The sequence below is a fragment of the Stegodyphus dumicola genome, chromosome 1 (genome assembly GCF_044657685.1).
Source record: "Stegodyphus dumicola isolate Sdum_Otavi_A_Nest chromosome 1, ASM4465768v1".
In the NCBI taxonomy this organism is placed as follows: Eukaryota; Metazoa; Arthropoda; class Arachnida; order Araneae; family Eresidae; genus Stegodyphus; species Stegodyphus dumicola.
Window position 1 is genome coordinate 65,519,199 of NC_140768.1, and position 18,922 is coordinate 65,538,120.

The 18,922-nt window shown below is 30.9% G+C and overlaps 1 protein-coding gene across 1 annotated transcript; it reads left to right on the top strand.

The window, feature by feature from the left end:
* Positions 1–1,717: 1,717 nt before the first annotated feature.
* Positions 1,718–15,188, top strand: LOC118199721 (uncharacterized). The gene is made up of 3 exons (XM_035371638.2): positions 1,718–2,441; positions 3,978–4,126; positions 14,622–15,188. Exons 1-3 carry the CDS (start codon positions 1,783–1,785, stop codon positions 14,753–14,755), a joined length of 942 nt encoding a protein of 313 aa, XP_035227529.1. The 5' UTR covers positions 1,718–1,782; the 3' UTR covers positions 14,756–15,188.
* The last annotated feature ends 3,734 nt before the right edge of the window (positions 15,189–18,922 follow it).

Here is an 18,922-nt window from a genome sequence, read left to right on the forward strand (position 1 = left end):
ATATCTATGATTAAGTAAGCAAATCTTTTAGGAATTTACAGATTCAGATAAAAGCTATGACCATTAAATCAAAACAGAAGAGAGTTGGAAGTATTACATTACCGCAAAATACTCTAGAACTATCTGACAAATGATGCGGATGGCTTCATGTATTAATTTATGAGAGAAACATGTTCTTATCCATGTAATACATGGGAAAAACCACGAAAGGGCTTAAAAAATCAGCCCGTTCACCTGAATTATTAAATTAAAATCAAATTGTTAAGCTTGAATATTACATAAATTATTGCAATAGATAGTCTGATAGTTCATTTATTTAAATTAAGACGAACCATCGCTTGAAAGCTTTGGGTTTATTAATATTAGATAAAGAAACAATATTTCATAAATCATTTTTAAAAACTGCATTAATATGCGTAAGATAGATATTATTAATTATTTCCAAAATTTTATTTTAAATAAAGAGAAGTCCGAAATTCAAAATTACTGTTGTCAAATCACTTAGTCATTAGGTAATCTTTAAAGAAGGAGTAATGAAAAATGAACAACGCTCTAACAGGGAATTGAAACACAAACCTCTGGATATGCGCCCAGCGTGCGGACCATTACACTACGAAGGCATGCTAAGAAGGTGGGAGAAATACCTTATATACTCTCCCTTTTAAAGGGCGACTGGGGTTTTTAGGGGAACCAATCGCCAAATCCTGGGTGTGGAGAATCATCATCCAACACCCTTTTAGTTCGGGCGCCACTGTACAGTCATTAGGTAATTTTTAAAGCAGGAGTTATGAAAAATAAGCAATGCCTTCGCCGAGAATCGAACCACGGACCTCTGGATACGTGCCCAGGGTGCAGACCACTACACTACGAAGACATGTTAAGAAGGCGAGAGAAATACTTTATAACTTTATTTATTGCAGAATATGAAAGCTTCTTTGTTGGTAAAATGCAAGTACTCTGTTTAGAATCAGTTGCTAATTCAGTGTTCATGAAGAAAAGGGACTATGTCCTAGAATTTATAAATTTTAATATTTTTGTTACAAAAGAATTGATAGGCTGCTAACCAAAATTTTCACATAAACGGAGGAGAAAGCTAAGGCAAATGTTTTGCTCCAAATAAATGAGCTTTTCATACAGAATAACTTCCAAGTATATGTGCGGTTAGTGATTATTGCCAACAGTAAAAACACAAATCAGTTACTATAAGAAAAAATTACAAAATAAAAATGGAAAAATACACAAGTATTAGTTTCATCTAAGAAAGTCTGACCACTCATCCTCTGAAACTTTTCGAATTGAACTTTCTTTCTTGTTCTCTGTAATTCGATTTGGCCATGATTACAAGTTGAGCAGTAGAAAAGCCTGAGAGAGCTGATAGAAATAATTAATCATAGACGTTTTACCAATTTACTTTATTGAAATCAGCACTATGTTTAATAATTTATCGTATTAAAAAATTACCTCTTATCTAGCAAACTGTTCGTTATTGTAGATGCTGCATGCAATTCTTTATTTAAACTGGAAAATATGTGTCACTTCAGACATCTTTCGTTTTTCCCCAAACTTTGACAAGTAATTTATCAACCATTTAAAACTAACAAGGATGATAACGTATGGTATAGAATTGATATGACGCAAAAGTGACGACGTTTTCAGCGTTATCAGACACACCTTATTCATGACGCGTAGATAAAGCACTAAATCAGTACCTTTCAGATTATAAAAAACATTAAATTCGAAAAGAGAGGATAGATTCAAAAGCCTGCGAAATATCTGAAAATAATGTGGTCGATTTCCATAATTTTTCTTTTTACACAGTTCTTAGTCTTTTCTTCTTGCCTTTCGACAAACTGCCCTACTAAAGAAGAAATATTTCCATGTTCTTGTAAAACATTGGCAAATATTATGCATGTAGTGTGTGCCGATTTCAATTCCAGTTCTACTCTAGTGAATGCATTCAAAGTTCTACGTAACCATCGTATCACCAGAGCTCTTTTTCACGGCTTGTATTTCACTGATACATTGCCGAATGATTTGTTTGATGAAATGCATATCGAATCATTAAAAGTTGAAAAATCCAGATGGCAATTCTCACAGCCGGCTTTCAAAGCTTTGGCAAATTCTTTATCCTCCTTGTACATTATGCAAAATTCTATGATCACAAGCAAAGATGGCTTCGCTTTGGCGCGCCTTACCAAGCTCTCAGCGTTGAATGTTCAATCGAATAGCTTGCCAAAGATCAAAGACACGTGGTTAAATGGAAAGGTGCCTAATGTTCATAATCTTGTCTTAGACGAAAATGGTATTAGCGAAGTCGAAAGTAATGCATTTTCCCAGCTCAAACAGCTGAGGATAATATCTTTGGCTAACAACCAAATCAAGGCTCTTAAAAGGTCAACGCTCCCATGTCCAGCTGCATACCTGATAAAGATTGATCTAAGGTAAAGTATTTTTAATCCCTTTTTCCAACACTGTATTTTAATTTTTGAGCATTTCTTAAAGAAAATTCGAGTATTCTTTTCTTGAATAAGTTGTATGTCTCTCAAATGCAAAGTATGTTGTAACGCTAAAGGAAACAAAAAATAAGTAAATAACAAAAAATAAAAAAATTATTCTATCATGTGCAGTTATGAACTGATCATAGTATTAAGTTGTAAGTATTCCTTAAATATGAATAAAAATCAAAACGATGGCTATATGTGAGGTTCTCAAATATTCTGTGACATTCTTTCGCGGGAGATTTCTGGAAGGTATCTTCTGCTCTATACAATACAAGAAGTTTATCACAAAATTATTGCAAAAGGGCATTACACAATTATTTTGTAGCTAGAATACGAGTGATGAAAATATTTATCACTTTGAAGCGTATTGATTTAGAGAAATGCAGGGAGAAAATTTTCTACAGAGCACTTTCAGTTTTTCTCTATCAAAATTTACACGGAGCATTTTTTTTCTTCTTCTTGAATATTCTGTAGAGCTTATTATATATGAAGCTACAAGTTTCAGAAAATCTGAATCATATTCTTCCGGAAAAAATATTTAAATTTCATGTATCACTTGACAAAGAAAACTGCAGGAATGAAAATTGACCGAGTATCAAGGAAAAGATAATCAACTAGACAAAGCAACATAGAATAGGTAATGATCTAGGCCAGGGGTTCTCAACCGGTGGTACGCAAGAAAAAATAGGTGGTACGCAAAGAAACAAAGTATTTTTAACTACTAAATTCAAAAATTAAAACCCCCGACATCCTGATTGAGTTTTTTTCTCTAACACTCATAAATTTATGCGATCTGAGCTTTGTTCAAGAGTGGTGGTGGTAGTAGTACTTTGTAGTGGTGGTATTAAAGGTTTTAAATTTTTGTTTAAATGGTACGCGTTAGTCAAAAGGTGGAGAACCGCTGATTTAGGCGATAAATTGTTCTAGATCTTTAAGGATTTAAGGTAATTTTTATTAAAATTAGATAAAATATGCATCATTAAAAATTTAGCCTTAAAAATTTAATATTGTGTATGCCTTTAACCACTAACTATTAGTTTTAATATGGTAATTATAGGTTTAGTATTCCATTAATATACGTATATATATTTGATTACCGAAACGATTAACTGTATGTATTGTTTCGTTTATTATTTGTAAATTAGTATGCCATCTTAAAATATATTTTGCATATATGACTTTGACGAAATATTAACGGATTTGAAATTTGATTACAAAGACTCGAATAAAATAGTAATCCACTCCATTTGCATCAGCGTTAAATCAAAATCAAGTTTAAATTTTACCATGTATCCTAGAAAAATACTGAAATAGTACAACATCAATTATAATTTTATAAATGAGAAACATGTCTTCATGAATTATACTTTCGTAAACGAGAGGGAGTTAATGAACATTTTATAACATGATGATAATTAAAATAAAATATGAATCTGTTATTCCTATTAAAAATTGAAAAAGAATTTAACATTTCAGTCACAACACAATTGGCATGATACCATCCGATTTCTTCGTTAACATGCCTTCTTTGACAGAAGTCATACTTACTGGAAATGAATTGCAGACTTTACCACAAGCTACTTGGACTCCAGTTTGGGAAAATCTGCAAAAGGTTCTTCTGTTTAGTAAGTACAAATTAATATTTATAAATATCTTCATTTTATTTTGACATCACTTTCTTTTAATTTATTACATTGACGATCTTTCGGCTCTCTTTAAAGGAAACAAACAAATCTTAATTCAGATTTTATCTGTTTATAATTCAAGCGATCTTGCCATTCAATTCACTTCGGAACTTACACTATCTAATCCTATCTTAATTATGCGGAATGAATTTAGTTTAAATACTGCAATATACGAAAAAGCATTTTTTTTTTACTTTACATGTAAAATACTATCTTTCCACCAAACAAGAGATGGATTCATAAATATCTCGGCCTGTGTGATCTCAAAATTTACTTCCCTGAATATCAAATTCATTTAGAAATAAAGTACTTACGTGCTGTTTCCATTGGTTGAAGTTTATCACCAAGTTCTACAGATTGAGCAATTATAAAATGTTTCTTTAGTAGCAGAGAAGTACCAGATTTACTAATCAAAAGAATTTAACAATTTAGTTGTTATTTATTTCTTTACTTTGATTGTAATACATATTGTTCAAGCACAGTTTCGAATTTAATTAAATGCTTACAAGTTAAATTTCAGTCCTTAAAAGCACAATTTCTACTTCGAATTCCTCTCTCTACTATGTTTTAATCATTCCTTTCCTTTGGGGCGTATTACGCATGGTGTATGAAAAAAGCACTTGCTTGCTTTATGTTCTTAACTACTTCTCTAATTCATTGTTCATAAAAGACCTAATTTATTAATTATAATTAATATTATTAATTAAAATTAATTTTAATTTTTTATCTCTTTAATTATTTTTAAAAGTAAGACACATATTTTTATGAAAGCAATTAAAAATTGCGCCTTAGAAAGTTCTGTAAATGTAAAATTTAGCTTTTGATAAAATTTCTGCAAAACAAAAATTTTACTAAGTTAATGATTCTCTGATAAATGAAATGCAAGAGGTGGAATTTAACGTGAAAATATTTCAATGTGAAATTCGTGAAGATATTCTAGAATTAATTCTTCTATTTCGAATATTTATAAATATTTATTACCAACAGAAATAAAAGGCTTTACGCTCAAATTTAGGAACAAACTAGTATTGCAAAAATTGCGCATATCTGTGATTAAAAAAAAAGATAAAAATGCATTGATAATTAAATTTGTATCTGACGGTTTGAAAATATAAGAACGCATATCTCTACGAGCTTTGTACGTAAAAGCATAAACAATGAAACATAATGAATATTTTATGAACTTAAGTTTTGTTCTACAAACCGCATATAAAAAAAGGTAGATATTTGTGTTAAGAAAATAATTCCACTCCACAATATTCAAACAGTTTCCAAAAATTCTCTTTTATTTTAAATAAAATTTTGATTAGGTTAGGTTATTTAATTACGGCTAAGCCTCGAGCGCTATCTGCCTAAGACGAGGGATGCCTTCGTGGAGGACTTTCCAAGGGAAACTGGCTTGTAAAATTTTGATTAGACATAAATGCTTTAAACATGTTGTGTAAATTGTTACCAAATTTAATTAATTAAATTAGGTAACAAATTAAACATTATTTAAGTAATTAAAATGTTTTCTCGCTTTTTTAACATTTAGCAGAATAGTGAATTCAGTTTCTGCACCTTCAGTGTCTTTATGCCGAGTGGGACCAAAATTAAACTTTCATTTTTGTGCACCGAAAAAGTCTGCCTTATTGCCTACTGGCAGAATTGCTTGTTTTGCGTATAAACTCTAACTTTAATTTTTTTTTATTGTTTTAATTGTATTTTGTGTTTTATTTTTTTTCTATATTTTTCAATTTTAATGAAGATATTTTGAGGTTTTATGTATTTTTGCCTTGTTGCAAAATGAGAAAAGAATTAATTGAATGAGAAATACATCTCTAATGAAATTCGAGGAAATAAGTGCTTCATATTAGCACTAAATAAAGTCGCCAGTCTGTTTCGGACAGAGGAGACGTTTACGAGTAGCGCATGCGCATCAGGTAAGCGGCGGTGAATTGTCTGTGAAAATAGGATTCTGTTTTATTTGTTTAATTTCGTTTATACATCGTTTTAGATTTATACTGTTTTGATTTTGAATAGATTTGAATAGAACATGTGGTAAAGATTAGATAATTCTTCAGATCATATAATTTCTGCGCATTCTGAGTTATAAAATGAATGAGATGTAAAGCTGTTAAGTGAACCTAGCGACAGAATGCCGCTAGGGTAAATAAATACAGTGAATTTTAAATAGTGCAAATATTCTACTGTGGTTTATGCGCTATCAACGAAGTAGACTTAATTCAATCCAATAATTTTAAATTAAATGCAGGAAAAAGTGCGTTAAATTTAATACTCCGCAAAAGAAAGTCGTGTAGTATACGCATCAGATCTTTTATAACATTCAATCCAGCAAAACAAGTGAATTTCAAAATCTTCGTATGAAGGAAACAAAATGTTTTGTAGGAAATTCTTATCCTTTTTTTCTCAGAACTTTTTTAATTATAATCATATCATAAATTTCCATAAATATCATAAATATAATCATAAATTTCCATTTCCAGATGCCAGAATTATTCAAAAACCATCTGAGGTTGACACCACATGACTTCCTTATAAAGCCTGTAAAATTATGCACATTTTCGCTACACTTTATTTAAACTTATATCCTCATATTATTTTAACTTAATTAACCGATCTCCTACGGCAAGTTGAAAATGACATCGAAAATTGCAAATTTTGACATTAGATATGCCGATAAATTTTTGACGAAATGGAGTCAAATTTTAATTTTATTATTTCATAACAAGTGTGAAATTTTCCCAGATATAAGTATGGGAACCAGTAGAAAACTTTAAAAATTGGATTTCGATATTTGTCGAAAATCCATTTTTACTTCCTTGTACGATGTAAAAAGGAAGAACTAAAATGGCGAAAAATTTCGGGTGTTATATTTCAACGAAAATATACATTTGACCTCTATCGAATGCAATTTAACGATGTTTTTGGGTGACATCTGTACGTAAGGACATAAAGGACTCTTTTTCCCCAAAAAATTTATTGATTTGAAATGAATTCTGAAGAGAATTTTGCGTGGTGCCTGTGCGTACGTAAGTATGTATGTATGTACCTTGCATAACTCAAAAATGAGTAGACTCAGAACATTGAAATTTTGTATTTTGGACTGCTATAGCATGTAGATGTGCACCTACTATTTTGATTGCAATCGGCCGCACCAAAAGCACATAAATATAAATAAATATATATATAACATATATATATATATCCACTCTGTTATTCGGCTCAGTGATCTCAGTTTCTTTATTCTTATATGTTTATAAATTGTGCATTTTTTGCTTTAAAAATGATTGAATTATGTTATTCTTATCTTCCGGTTAAGGTTGTTTATGCCTTTAGTTAATTTGCATGCAATAGTTGTAGAATTTTCAACAATTTAAAATTTGTTTAATTGAGCCCTTTTTTTTTTACTGTAGCAGCCATATTGTTTACATTTTAAACTTAGCAGAATAGTGAATTTAGTTTCTGCACCTTCAGTGTCCTTTTCCGAGTAGGACCAAAAAGAAACATTTAATTTTGTGCACCGAAAAATCTGCTTCCTTGCATGCTTGCCGAATTGCTTGATTTTGCCTAAAAACTCTAATTTTAATGGTAAAAATTTGATTTTTTTTAATTGTCTCAACTGTATTTGGTGTTTTATGTTTTTCTATATCTTTCAATTTTGAACGAAGATATTTTGAGGTTTACGTATTTTTGCCTTGCCGGGAATTGAAACTTGAGTTAAATGAATGAAAAATCTATCTGTAATGAAATTCGAGGAAATAAGTTTAAATAAAATGCAGCAAAAAATTCACATAATTTAATATTCCGCAGAAGGAAGTCATGTGGTGTCCGCATCAGACTGTTTTAATTTGACTTTACAAAAATATGAATAGTTTCGTCATTTAAAACACTTTTGTAACTAGAAGCAAGTGACTTAACGAAAATTAAGGCTGGGTAAGGAATTTGAAGGTGGGTAGAAACATCGATATATACAAACATGCCAAATATACTGCCGTATACGTAAACCAAATATATTGCCAATTACAAAGAATTTTGCACACTTGATTCTGCTGATTGGAAGAAAAATGGAAGGTGCCCTACTAAATGTTATAGCAATCCCATATACAAAATTTCAGTTTTCACGGCTAACCGTTTTTGATTTATGCGAGATATATTTATACAATATTTATACATATATACATGCATATGTATGTACTGAAATCACAAAAAAGGTCTCTTTTGCATCAATTTAAAATCCATTTTACAATCCGTTTTGGGAAAAAAATGCCCTTTATTCTGGCCTTACGTACAGACGTCACAAAAAATCATCCACCAAATGGATTCGGAAAGAGTCGAAATAGATATTTCTGTTGAAATATGAACCACGAAATTTTCTCCATTACAACACTTACTTTACTTTTTAGAAGGAAATAAAAGAACTTTAATAATCCTCGATGTAATCCACTGAAAATAGCGTATAGTTATGTCTTGAATAAATAAATCTCTTTATTATTGTTTAAAAAAACATTCTCTAGGTATCGTTAATTTATGATGAAATAAAATCTGGATACCTTTTTTCCCTATACTGTATTGCATTATTATCTTGAAGAACTCGTTTAATTTGTTCTTTCGAATGGGTCGTACGTTTGTACGATTCTTTGCACTGCCATCTTGAATTAAAACAGGATTAATTCTTAAAGTAATATGCTTATCATAACATTTTAACTTAAAACTGTTTCAAGTATTAACTTATAATCAACACATTGAAATGTTTTGCTTAATTTTTATATATATTTTTATTTTAATTTTTTTAATAATCTTTTGCAATTTTTTTAAAATTTTCACTTATAAAGTTTTCTTGAACTGCTGCCTGAGAACTGTCATGCTAAGTTTCACGCTAAGTCATGCAGATAGGCTTCCAAAAACTAAAATAATTTTTATTTCTAACGTGAAAATTTGAAAGTGTAATTACAATAATTTATATTATATTTCAATTGTTCATCGCAGAATCGTTTAGATTTTCCAGTTCCTTTTCAGAATCTTCGACGAAATTCAAAACTTTTCTTTCAGTTTCTGTTATTCTCTCTTCTCAACAGATGGCCCTAGCGATTGAGTTTCCTTTCAGTGCAGATGTTGATTCTGTTGAAATATTACCAGACCATATCTTTGTATTTCTATCTTTTTCATAATATTTATCGTCATTCACAGCTGCAAATGTATTGAGTGTAGTATGAATTAAACCAACTCAGCTTCTCTAAAACTAAAAACATCTTTTATCCTTACGATTTTATTATTTTTACCTTAAAAAAATATATGACAAATTATTTAAAATATTTCATTTTAAATTAAAATCTAATAACGTGTAATAAATTTGCGAAACTGGAAAAGGGTTTGCTGTAAACATTTTGACTGCAAAGAAGGAGTAACTTTACGGGAAAAGAAAGAAACCGCACTAAAATTATTCTTAAAAAAATTCAGTACTAATCGATAAAAAAATTGCGTAATCGCTCATGATTCGATAGATAACATTTTTAAATGTTAAAATTTCTTTGTTAAAAATTAATTTCGCTACTTTTAATCTGTAAACAATGTGACGGTTGTAACTTTATAGGTTTGCGTAATCAGTAAAGAATACTGTGACGTAACACGAAAACTAACTATGGAAAATCTGAGTTCAATAATTTGTAGGAAATTTTCAATAAATGAACGAATACTATATTATCGAGTCAAATAAATATTAATTAGTTTCCTTTTACATAAGCATCCTTTTCATGTAGATAGTTCTCAAGTAATTTTTACAAGAAATTATTCATTTTTAAAGTGATTAACTTCATTCCTAAGATTATTTAAAGCTTTTTTTTTTTCAAATATCTACTTTTACACCATTACTGTAAGGTGTTAAAAAACATATTATTCCGATTCTTTGTAATTACTTGTTATCTAATACAAACGTGGGTTTATTTACGCTGTAAACTAATGATGTGGCATCAGTAGAAATCAAAATTGTTTTTCACGTTACTAAGTCATAAGAGTAACTGTAACCAAAGGTAAACAAACTAGTTAACGCTGTGAATCATGCCCATTCGGAAGCGGTACTAGGGGACAAGCGATGGTTGTGTTAGTGACTTAATCCGCATATGAAAAGCGTTGTGCAGTGGATGTTGAAAAAATTTCTAATTAATCGGTGCAGCGAAAATAATTTATCCCGTGTAGATCATTTCTTGATAGAATTCCTTCAAACTGGGACTTCCAAAGCGGACTGCGGTTTTGTCCCCAAACACAACCTGCATTTGCCTAGGACTGGAGTATAGCTCGTCTAATACTAAGAAAGAGGAAATTGGCATACTCAGTTAAAAAACTGCTTGGGACGCATCTTCTAAGGTGAATCTAAACAGTAACATTATTCGCAGAAATTTGATTTTGAAGGGGCTTATGGGGAGTCGTCCAAGGAAAAATGCTTTGCTGTCCGCGAAGGAGAGTTCAGTTGCATAAACTAAGTTAAACACTGTAGGAAATCAGCTAAAAAATTCAATCTTAATTACTTTCTTTCTACAATGAAGTTTCGCAACTCACAGATGGTCCCAAGATACTTTACAGATGCAGAAAGATCTCAATTTAACGTTGGTACTAACACCCAAGTCTGCAGCATTTTAACATCTGAAGTCATTTTCTGTTACTCAAAAAAGAATGTGGAAATGTATCGAACTATATTTTCCAATGATTACGTTGCACACTGTAAAACCAAATCAAGTAAAAGACTCAAGATTGTTCTACACATTTTACAACTAACAGCTACTAATGTGTTCAGATTCTTATGGAATATAATAATTCCCTAATGACAAGAAGGTAAAAATTGGCTGTAAGAAAATACTAGTTGTTGACGCACCTTGTTAATAATCCAGATAGACACACTATACAAATACTTTAGAACAAGAACTGAAATTAGACCTAACACACTGACATGGCTACGTGAAATAGTTTTGTGAACTGACGTGGAATATATCTAAAAGCTCGTTTTATCTATCCCACAGCTCTATGCATCAAGCCAACTTGCGATTGCGCCAAATGGTACGGCTTTTTACTTTTCCTCCTTGTTTGCTGCCAATTTCTTCTTTTATTACGATTCATATCTCTATTTTTTACGCAAATTGTACACAGTGTGTTCGCACATATTTAGAATGCGTTCGCTGCGTTTTAATTACTGTTTAAAGTGTGAAGAATATCTTTTAAATATTCAATCTGAGAGCCTTTTTTCTGAACTATAAGTCTGCCTTGTAATTTCTATGACAGAAGTTCGTAAAATTGTCAGGGGTATTGGTATTCATTTCTCTTCGATTCATCTCTGGAATCCATCAATGTTGATGGCTTTATGCTTAGAAAGAGCTCTTTTCAGGAGACCAGAGCCACAATAGTCCTTAGGTTAAACTTCAAGAGGCTTTACAGGAATATGTTTAAAAGACAATGTTTCTCATTTCAAATAATAAACTATTGCCAGAAACGTTCGTTCCAAAAATATTTGCTTTATTTTATATCTTTATCGAAATTGTTCTAAAAATGTGTAAAGAGTCTCTTTAATTACTGTAGTTTTAGTCAATTCATACAATCAATATATAATTTAGGAAACAATCTCAAGGCAAGCTTATTTGTTCCCCTTATTTACAACAGCTCAACGTAGTTTAATTAAAGTTTTCCCTAATAAACACAGAATGTATCTGCAACACAAAATTAATTTTATAGAACTGAGCTGATTCGAGTTTATGCATTCATTTATTTATTAATTAATTATTTAGTCCAATAGGGCTTTGTCTCTGAGGGATTATTGTTTTTCAAACTGTTGACACCAAATAGTATCGCCCTGTATTATATTTCAAGAAATTCAAAAATGAACAATCTTCATAAATGTATGGTTGTTTCCCGCATTGTGATAAAAAACAGTAGGTAGAGACATCGAATTTTGGATGACGTAATCCTACTGCGAATATGGGCACTTGGAAGCTCAAATTTGAAATTTGGAATTAGTTTTCTGATCGATTTCATAATTTGTAACACTTTAACGACTTTTTAATTAACAAACTCAAGGATTTCAAAGCGAGCAATGGCAATGTTGTACAGAAAAAACTTTTATATCTCCAGCGCGTGAGACTATGTATCGGAAATTCAAAAAAATATCTTCAATTTAAAATAATTTTGCGATATTGCTCTTGAACTGAATTTTATGGTTGAGGTGCGAAGAGCATGATATTTAATAAATAAAGGTAATACACAAAATGTTTTAAAAAAACGCCCCCTTGGACGTAATTTAGAATCTGAAACCTTTCAGATTTTTTTAAACAATTTCTTAAATTTCTTTTATTTATTTGTTTATTTTTATTAATTTATTAATTTATTCATTAATTTATTCCATTAATTTTAATGACACTTTACGAGGTACACAAGCTTAGGAGAGTTACGTGCGTGATTACGAAGTAAGCCTCTTGAGAAAATTTCATTATTTCACAAACTGTATGATTTCTATGTTTAATTTTCCTTTCTGCAAATGAACTAAAATCTTTTTTTGTGTCTCCGACGTATAATATTCTCTATTGTGATCTCTAAATTCTAACAGACACATTTATTTTAAAGTATATGTTATAATGACATGTGCAAAAGCTAGAGAACAACACTACATATCTTATAAAATTAAAAAATCTAATGTGTACACTATATGACTTCCTTGTACGGAATATTAAATTATATGCATATTTCCTTGCATTTCATTTAAACTTATTGGATTGAATTAAATCTACTTCGTCGATAGCGCATAAACTATAACAGAATAAATGCACTCTTTAAAATTCAATTTATTTCTTTACCATAGCGACACTCTGGCGCTAGGTCACTTAACAACGTTACATCTCATTCATTTTATAATTCGGAATGCACAAAATTTATATCATCTGAAGAATTATCTAATCATTGCCACATGTTCTATTCAAGTATTATAATAAATCTAAAACGATATATAAAAGAAATTAAACAAACAAACAAAAAAAGAACCAGTTTTCACAGACAGTTCAGTATTTCTCATTCAATTAATTTAGTTCTCACTTCATGACAAGATAAAAATACATACAAACTCAAAATATCTATATAAAAAATTACGAAGTAAATCTTAAACACTTATTTCCTAGAAGAAATTCCAGAATGGATTAAGCATGATTTAATTCGCAGTAATAAAAGAAGACGTTATCTTTGTTATTGCGAAGCTTACTTTTTCTAGATTGGCAACAAATGTACTATTCTCTTGTTTCAAATATAAACAAGCAATGGCCGACATGGCAAAAATTATTAGGCTTAGCGGGACTTAAACAACTTTTAAATTTATGATAATTCTAAAAATATTGCATACAGATTTACTAAAGGCATAAAAACCTTAACCGGAAGATAAGAACAACATAATTCAATCCTTTTTAAAACAAAAAATGCACAATTTATAAACATGTAAAAATAAAGAAACTGAGATCATTGAGCCGAGTAACAGAGTGGATATATATATATATGTGTGTGTGTGTGTGCATTTAAAAAAATTAAATTTTAATTTTAACAAACACGTATAAAAGTAAAAAAGCAAATTTAAAGCCAAAATTTAAAAAAAAAAATAAAGCCAAAAAAATTATATATACATACATACATACGTACATACAGACGCCACAAAAAATTTTCTTCAGAATTTATTTTAAATCATTTTATAATTTTTTGGGGGGAAAAAGTGTCCTTTATTCTGTTTTCTTACATGCATATGTCACTCAAAAACATGGTTAAATTGCATTCGATAGCAGTCAAAATGGATATTTTCATTGAAATATGATACCCGAAATTTTTCGCTGTGACAATACATCCTTTTTACTTCGTACAAGGAAGTAAAAACAAATAATCTACTTTTAAGCCATTATCAATTTTTAAACATCTAATGATAATTTCGAAAACACTATTTTTCAGGTATTAGCTCAAGTTATCGTAAATATTATTCTTAAATTTTGTACGCAACTGTAATTAATCGTATTTATGAAACCATGAAATAAATTCCATTTGCCATATTAACTTCGCAACCAAACTACTAGTATTTCGAGACTTTAACCTTTCAACTACTAATGTGGACTTCATTACCAAAATATCCGAATTAAGTTTGAAATATTTCTGCAATATCTGAATAGGAAGAATAAAGAAATTTATTTTTGAATCTTTATTTTATAAATGTAAAAAATATTTACTTTATTTAAGTATGTACATGCTGCTCTGACATTAAATAATATCTAAAGAGGTGTCCATATTGTAGTATTCAGCAAGCATTTAATATCCAGTGGCCTAATTCAGCTCAGCGCTCTTAATATTTTTTTTTATTTATTTACGAAAGTTTATACTCTTCGTTTATAGGTATAACATAATTAAATGGTTTTTATTTTTTCCTTTACAGATAACAAAATAGTTTGTGACCAAAACCTGGATTGGATAAAAAGGTATCGCCGAGTTCTTCAACTGGAAGGTGACTGCGTAGCTCCGAAGGAAAGGGCGGGCAGACCTATTAGGGATATGTACTACAGCAGATAAAATGCCAGTACACTATTTTATTCATCATCTTCATTCATCTTACTTCCTCTCTCCAGCGAGGTCTATCTACCATGTAACCATAACCAGCATAATTATTTATTCATAAGTTTCTTCGAATTACTATTTTAAATACTGTGTTCGATAACCATCGCTCTTTTTGCTGCTTATACTTTTTTGCTGTTTCTACTTTATTTGTTTCTTCCCTTTTGTTTATTTTATTTTAAATGTTCTTCGTATTATTCTTTTTATAAGCATGTTTTATTCATTGATTGTTATGAAGGCATTGTGTGAGGCATAAAGTATATTGTGGGCGTTAATTTATGTATCTAAATAACGTATGAGTTGAGTAATATGATGGCTAGCAAAATGTTGATAGAACTGTTCCAGTGTATTTATTTTAGTAAATAAAATGTTGTTTTCTTTTCTTTTTCAAGATATGCTTAATTATTCCAAGAAAGCTTTACCATGGTTGTAATGCCTATAGAAATATAATTTAACTTGAAAATATTAGTTCTTGAAGGAAAAATATGTAAATAATTAAATTAAATTGAAATTAACTTTATTACTTCCCATATTAATATAACTAGCAGGTTTCAGCCATCTGGCTGTCTATAGTGCCCGTAATAACTCATCTAGATAGCATACATAATAACTCAGCAATGTAGTCTTTACCTCCTTTTCACAAACTCAGTCAAGAGCAACTCTATCAAGAACTTGCTGATCTTTAACATTTATGACCGATATGAGTCTTTTGTTAATCGAACTTCCAATTTTTAAGAATTTGTTGTTAATCAATCCCAATCCATTAGCAAATGTCAAATGTTACACGGTCATTCCTAATGGAAGAAACACCTGATTTTACAGTTTTAAGTCTTTGATAGATAAAATCATCTGAAAACATGAAACAATCATCTGAACTCTTGAGCAAAAATTCTATTTCTGCGTTTTCGTCCTTCAGATCAACATTTTGTTGTTTTTAAATTTTTTGTATTTATGACTCTTTATACCTCGATTGTAAAAACAATTTGTATTACTCAGATCATAAATCTTTTCCATTTATTCAAAAATAATATATCGCTTATAAATCTTTAAACATTTACCCGTTACACAGCGCGTATCTCTCAATTTATCCTGAACAACAGATTTAGTTTTTTCTAGTGCTTCAGCGTCATTCTCGGTTTAAAAATCTTTAAAAACCTTCTTTCTTGAGTTTTTGTTTTATTCTTTTTATATCTATATAATTTCTATATGATATTTCATTTATACAGATGGAAATATTTTAATAACAATAAATTATAATTTTTTTCTGAATATTCCCTTTCTTAATTTTCAGATTCAAATATTAAATTTCATTTAACTTCTTGGTGGTTCAGGTTTAATAGCTCATTCTTTTCATCTGTAATTTTCATGGAGAGCCCTTAAGGCGAAAGGACAGCATCCGACATCTTATTATTGATTGAAGCTCCTTTGCCAGTATCATAGTGATGTAGATATTATTTGGTTTGTTACATCGCCGATATTTTCTCCTTCTTGTTCGCTTTCTTTAAAAAGCAGTTTATTTACAGATAAATCTATTTTATATCTGTTCAGTAGTTTGACAGTATATCGTTGTCTGGCTCTTAGGATACCGAACTGAATTTCTCTACTTTTTCTTCCAAGTTGTTAGAAATAAGCTTCCAAATAATCGTTCAGTTCAGTAATTGCGTAATTTCCTTCTGAAATAATGAAATCGAACCACTGGAATCCATCAGATCATTTAAAGGTATTATTTCAGTTATTTTCACTTATATTATACCAAGAAACAAACATAAAGAAGTACTTGAGTGCTACTTTTCTAATTTAAACGAATGAGCAAATTCAACCGTGAATTCTTCCTGTTTATCTTTTGAATTTAAAACAAATTCTTGATTTATATAGAAAAAGTTTTTCGTTGTAATCACTTGGAGTATGAATAAAGGAATTTAAAATTTTTAAGTATATCGGTTTTGATTTCTTTCGGTTATATATTTCTTGCTGTAAAAAACCGCAGTTAACAGATAAATGGTTTTGCAAGTCACTATATGTGCATATATATGTGTTTTTTCTCTGATATTTTGAGATAGTTTACTATAACATCAGGAATTTTTTTTTAATTTCATGCTGTCACGAAAAGAGTGAAATTCAACAAAAATGTAATTCGAATTTTTATAATAACAAACCTAATGGGTTATGTTTACTGTAGATAGTTAAAAATGGGAAAAAATTCTCTCTCTTTGTTCTAATATAATTTATCTTTGCTCAAACTTATTTTTTCTCCTTTTTGAATTTTTTTATTTAAGATTTTATTGAAAGCGTATCAAACTCAGGTGCCTTATCATTTGTAATATTTAAAGGAACACTTTTTTTTTATTATTTTCAAATGCTTTTCGCGTGTTACCTTGTAGGGTTTATATTTATTTTAACTAACATTTATTTTATGTTTAAGCTATCTTTCCTGTCAAGCCTTTACTTTCCCCTAGAATTGCCAATGCCAGAGTATGTAAATTAGTAGAACGCGCAGAGTATTCAAATTTTAGCAGAAGTAAATTGAGTTTAAATAGAAGGGAAACGTGATTGTAAGTGTGCTTCTTGAATCACGAGCGTGAAGGTTGCTTGGTAGAAAGTTTAAGAACCGCGCGTTTCGGCCTGTGTGCCTATTTCGACAGTTCGTTGAATCTTTCAAATTCTTAATCTTAAAGTTTGCTGAATCTCAGCTGTATCTTAGAACGCGGTTAAGTTAGTTACGATTATAGAGCCTCGTAGGTAGTGACTTCGTTATTTATTCATCCTGTCATTTATTTTTAGTTGCATTTTTGCCTATTTTGTTCAACCGCCGGGTCGGCGTAGTTTGTGAGCGTCAAGTGAACGCAACTGTGATTTCTAAAGTGAAATAAAAAGGGAGTTAAACCCTTCTTAAGAGTTTGTGTAATTTCCAGTTCATAGCAGTCACTACTACTGTTTCTGAAAAGTTGGGGCCTCCCAACATCATATTGGCGCCCGAACACTTTACGAACTGAAATGGCCGAAAAATGGATGGAAGCTCCTGTACAATTCCAACAACAAGCATGGCGAACCAATTAGAAGGATTTGGATACCTGATCCAAAGGATGAGAGCATCGATCAAGCCAAACGTCAATTTCGACGGAAAAAATTCGGTGGCGATATTCTTAGAAGGCCTCGAAAATCATTTCCAGCTATACCCTGCGCCTGAAAGACAAAAAGTTGCCATTGCCACGTCTGCACTAAGAGAACAGGCCTCACTATGGTGGAAGAGTATAGGGAAATTTTTATTACGAGAATTCGGAGGCCAAGCATATACCTTTGAAAATTTCAAAATATCATTATTAAAGGTGAATAATTATTAAAGGTGAATGGTGCCTTCCCATAGTGAAAGACCGAGCAATGCTAGAAGCTGAACTGTATAGTTTTTATCAACGTAATATAGAAGATTTGACGGACTTCATTCTGCGAAAAGTTAAGCTGACAAACATGCTGTATGGGAAGAAACCCGACGCGGAGATTATTGAAATACTATTACCAAGATTGTTACCTGCTGTCCAAGATTACTTAGAAACCGAAACCCAAGCACCTTGCAGGAACTCTTCGAGTTGGAGGTCAAGTTCTAAAACCGCAGAATAGCGGAAAAGTCTAGAGGGGCATCGTATTCTCAAAGTCTCCGAAGGCAATCCTCAAATCAACAGACCGGAAACACAAATCGCTCTTATGGGGGAAAGAGCTATAAAGCCAACTCATCGAAGCTCGAAGGTCAAGGCCCAAAAAGGAAATTTGAAAACAACCATCCGCGTACCCAGAAGTCTGAATGAAGTTTAAAGGAAAGCTTTAAACGAGTAGAGGGGCCTGTTAAAGCGAGGGTCCAAATAGATCGGAGGGTGGTGGAGTCAGTGAAAGAACCTCAGGTAGACTTGAGCCATTTGAGTGTCCATGCAAGTCAAGCCATCCAGCAAGTGGTGAGTACTTTTTCAAACTTGTTTTCAGAACGGCCTGGTAACTGTCAAATTGTAACACATGATATACAACTAACTGCCGATAAACCCTGTAGGATTAAACCCTATAGGTATGATCAACAGAAAGAACAAATTATTGAGGAACACATTAAAGAAATGCTGCAGAACCAGATAATAACGCCCA

Bases quoted from the DNA above. Each gene is read 5' to 3' on its own strand.
- LOC118199721 (XM_035371638.2), top strand. From the start codon at position 1,783: ATGTGGTCGATTTCCATAATTTTTCTTTTTACACAGTTCTTAGTCTTT. The intron at 2,442-3,977 runs GTAAAGTATTTT...TTAACATTTCAG, and splicing joins CTGATAAAGATTGATCTAAG to TCACAACACAATTGGCATGA. The intron at 4,127-14,621 runs GTAAGTACAAAT...TTTCCTTTACAG, and splicing joins GCAAAAGGTTCTTCTGTTTA to ATAACAAAATAGTTTGTGAC.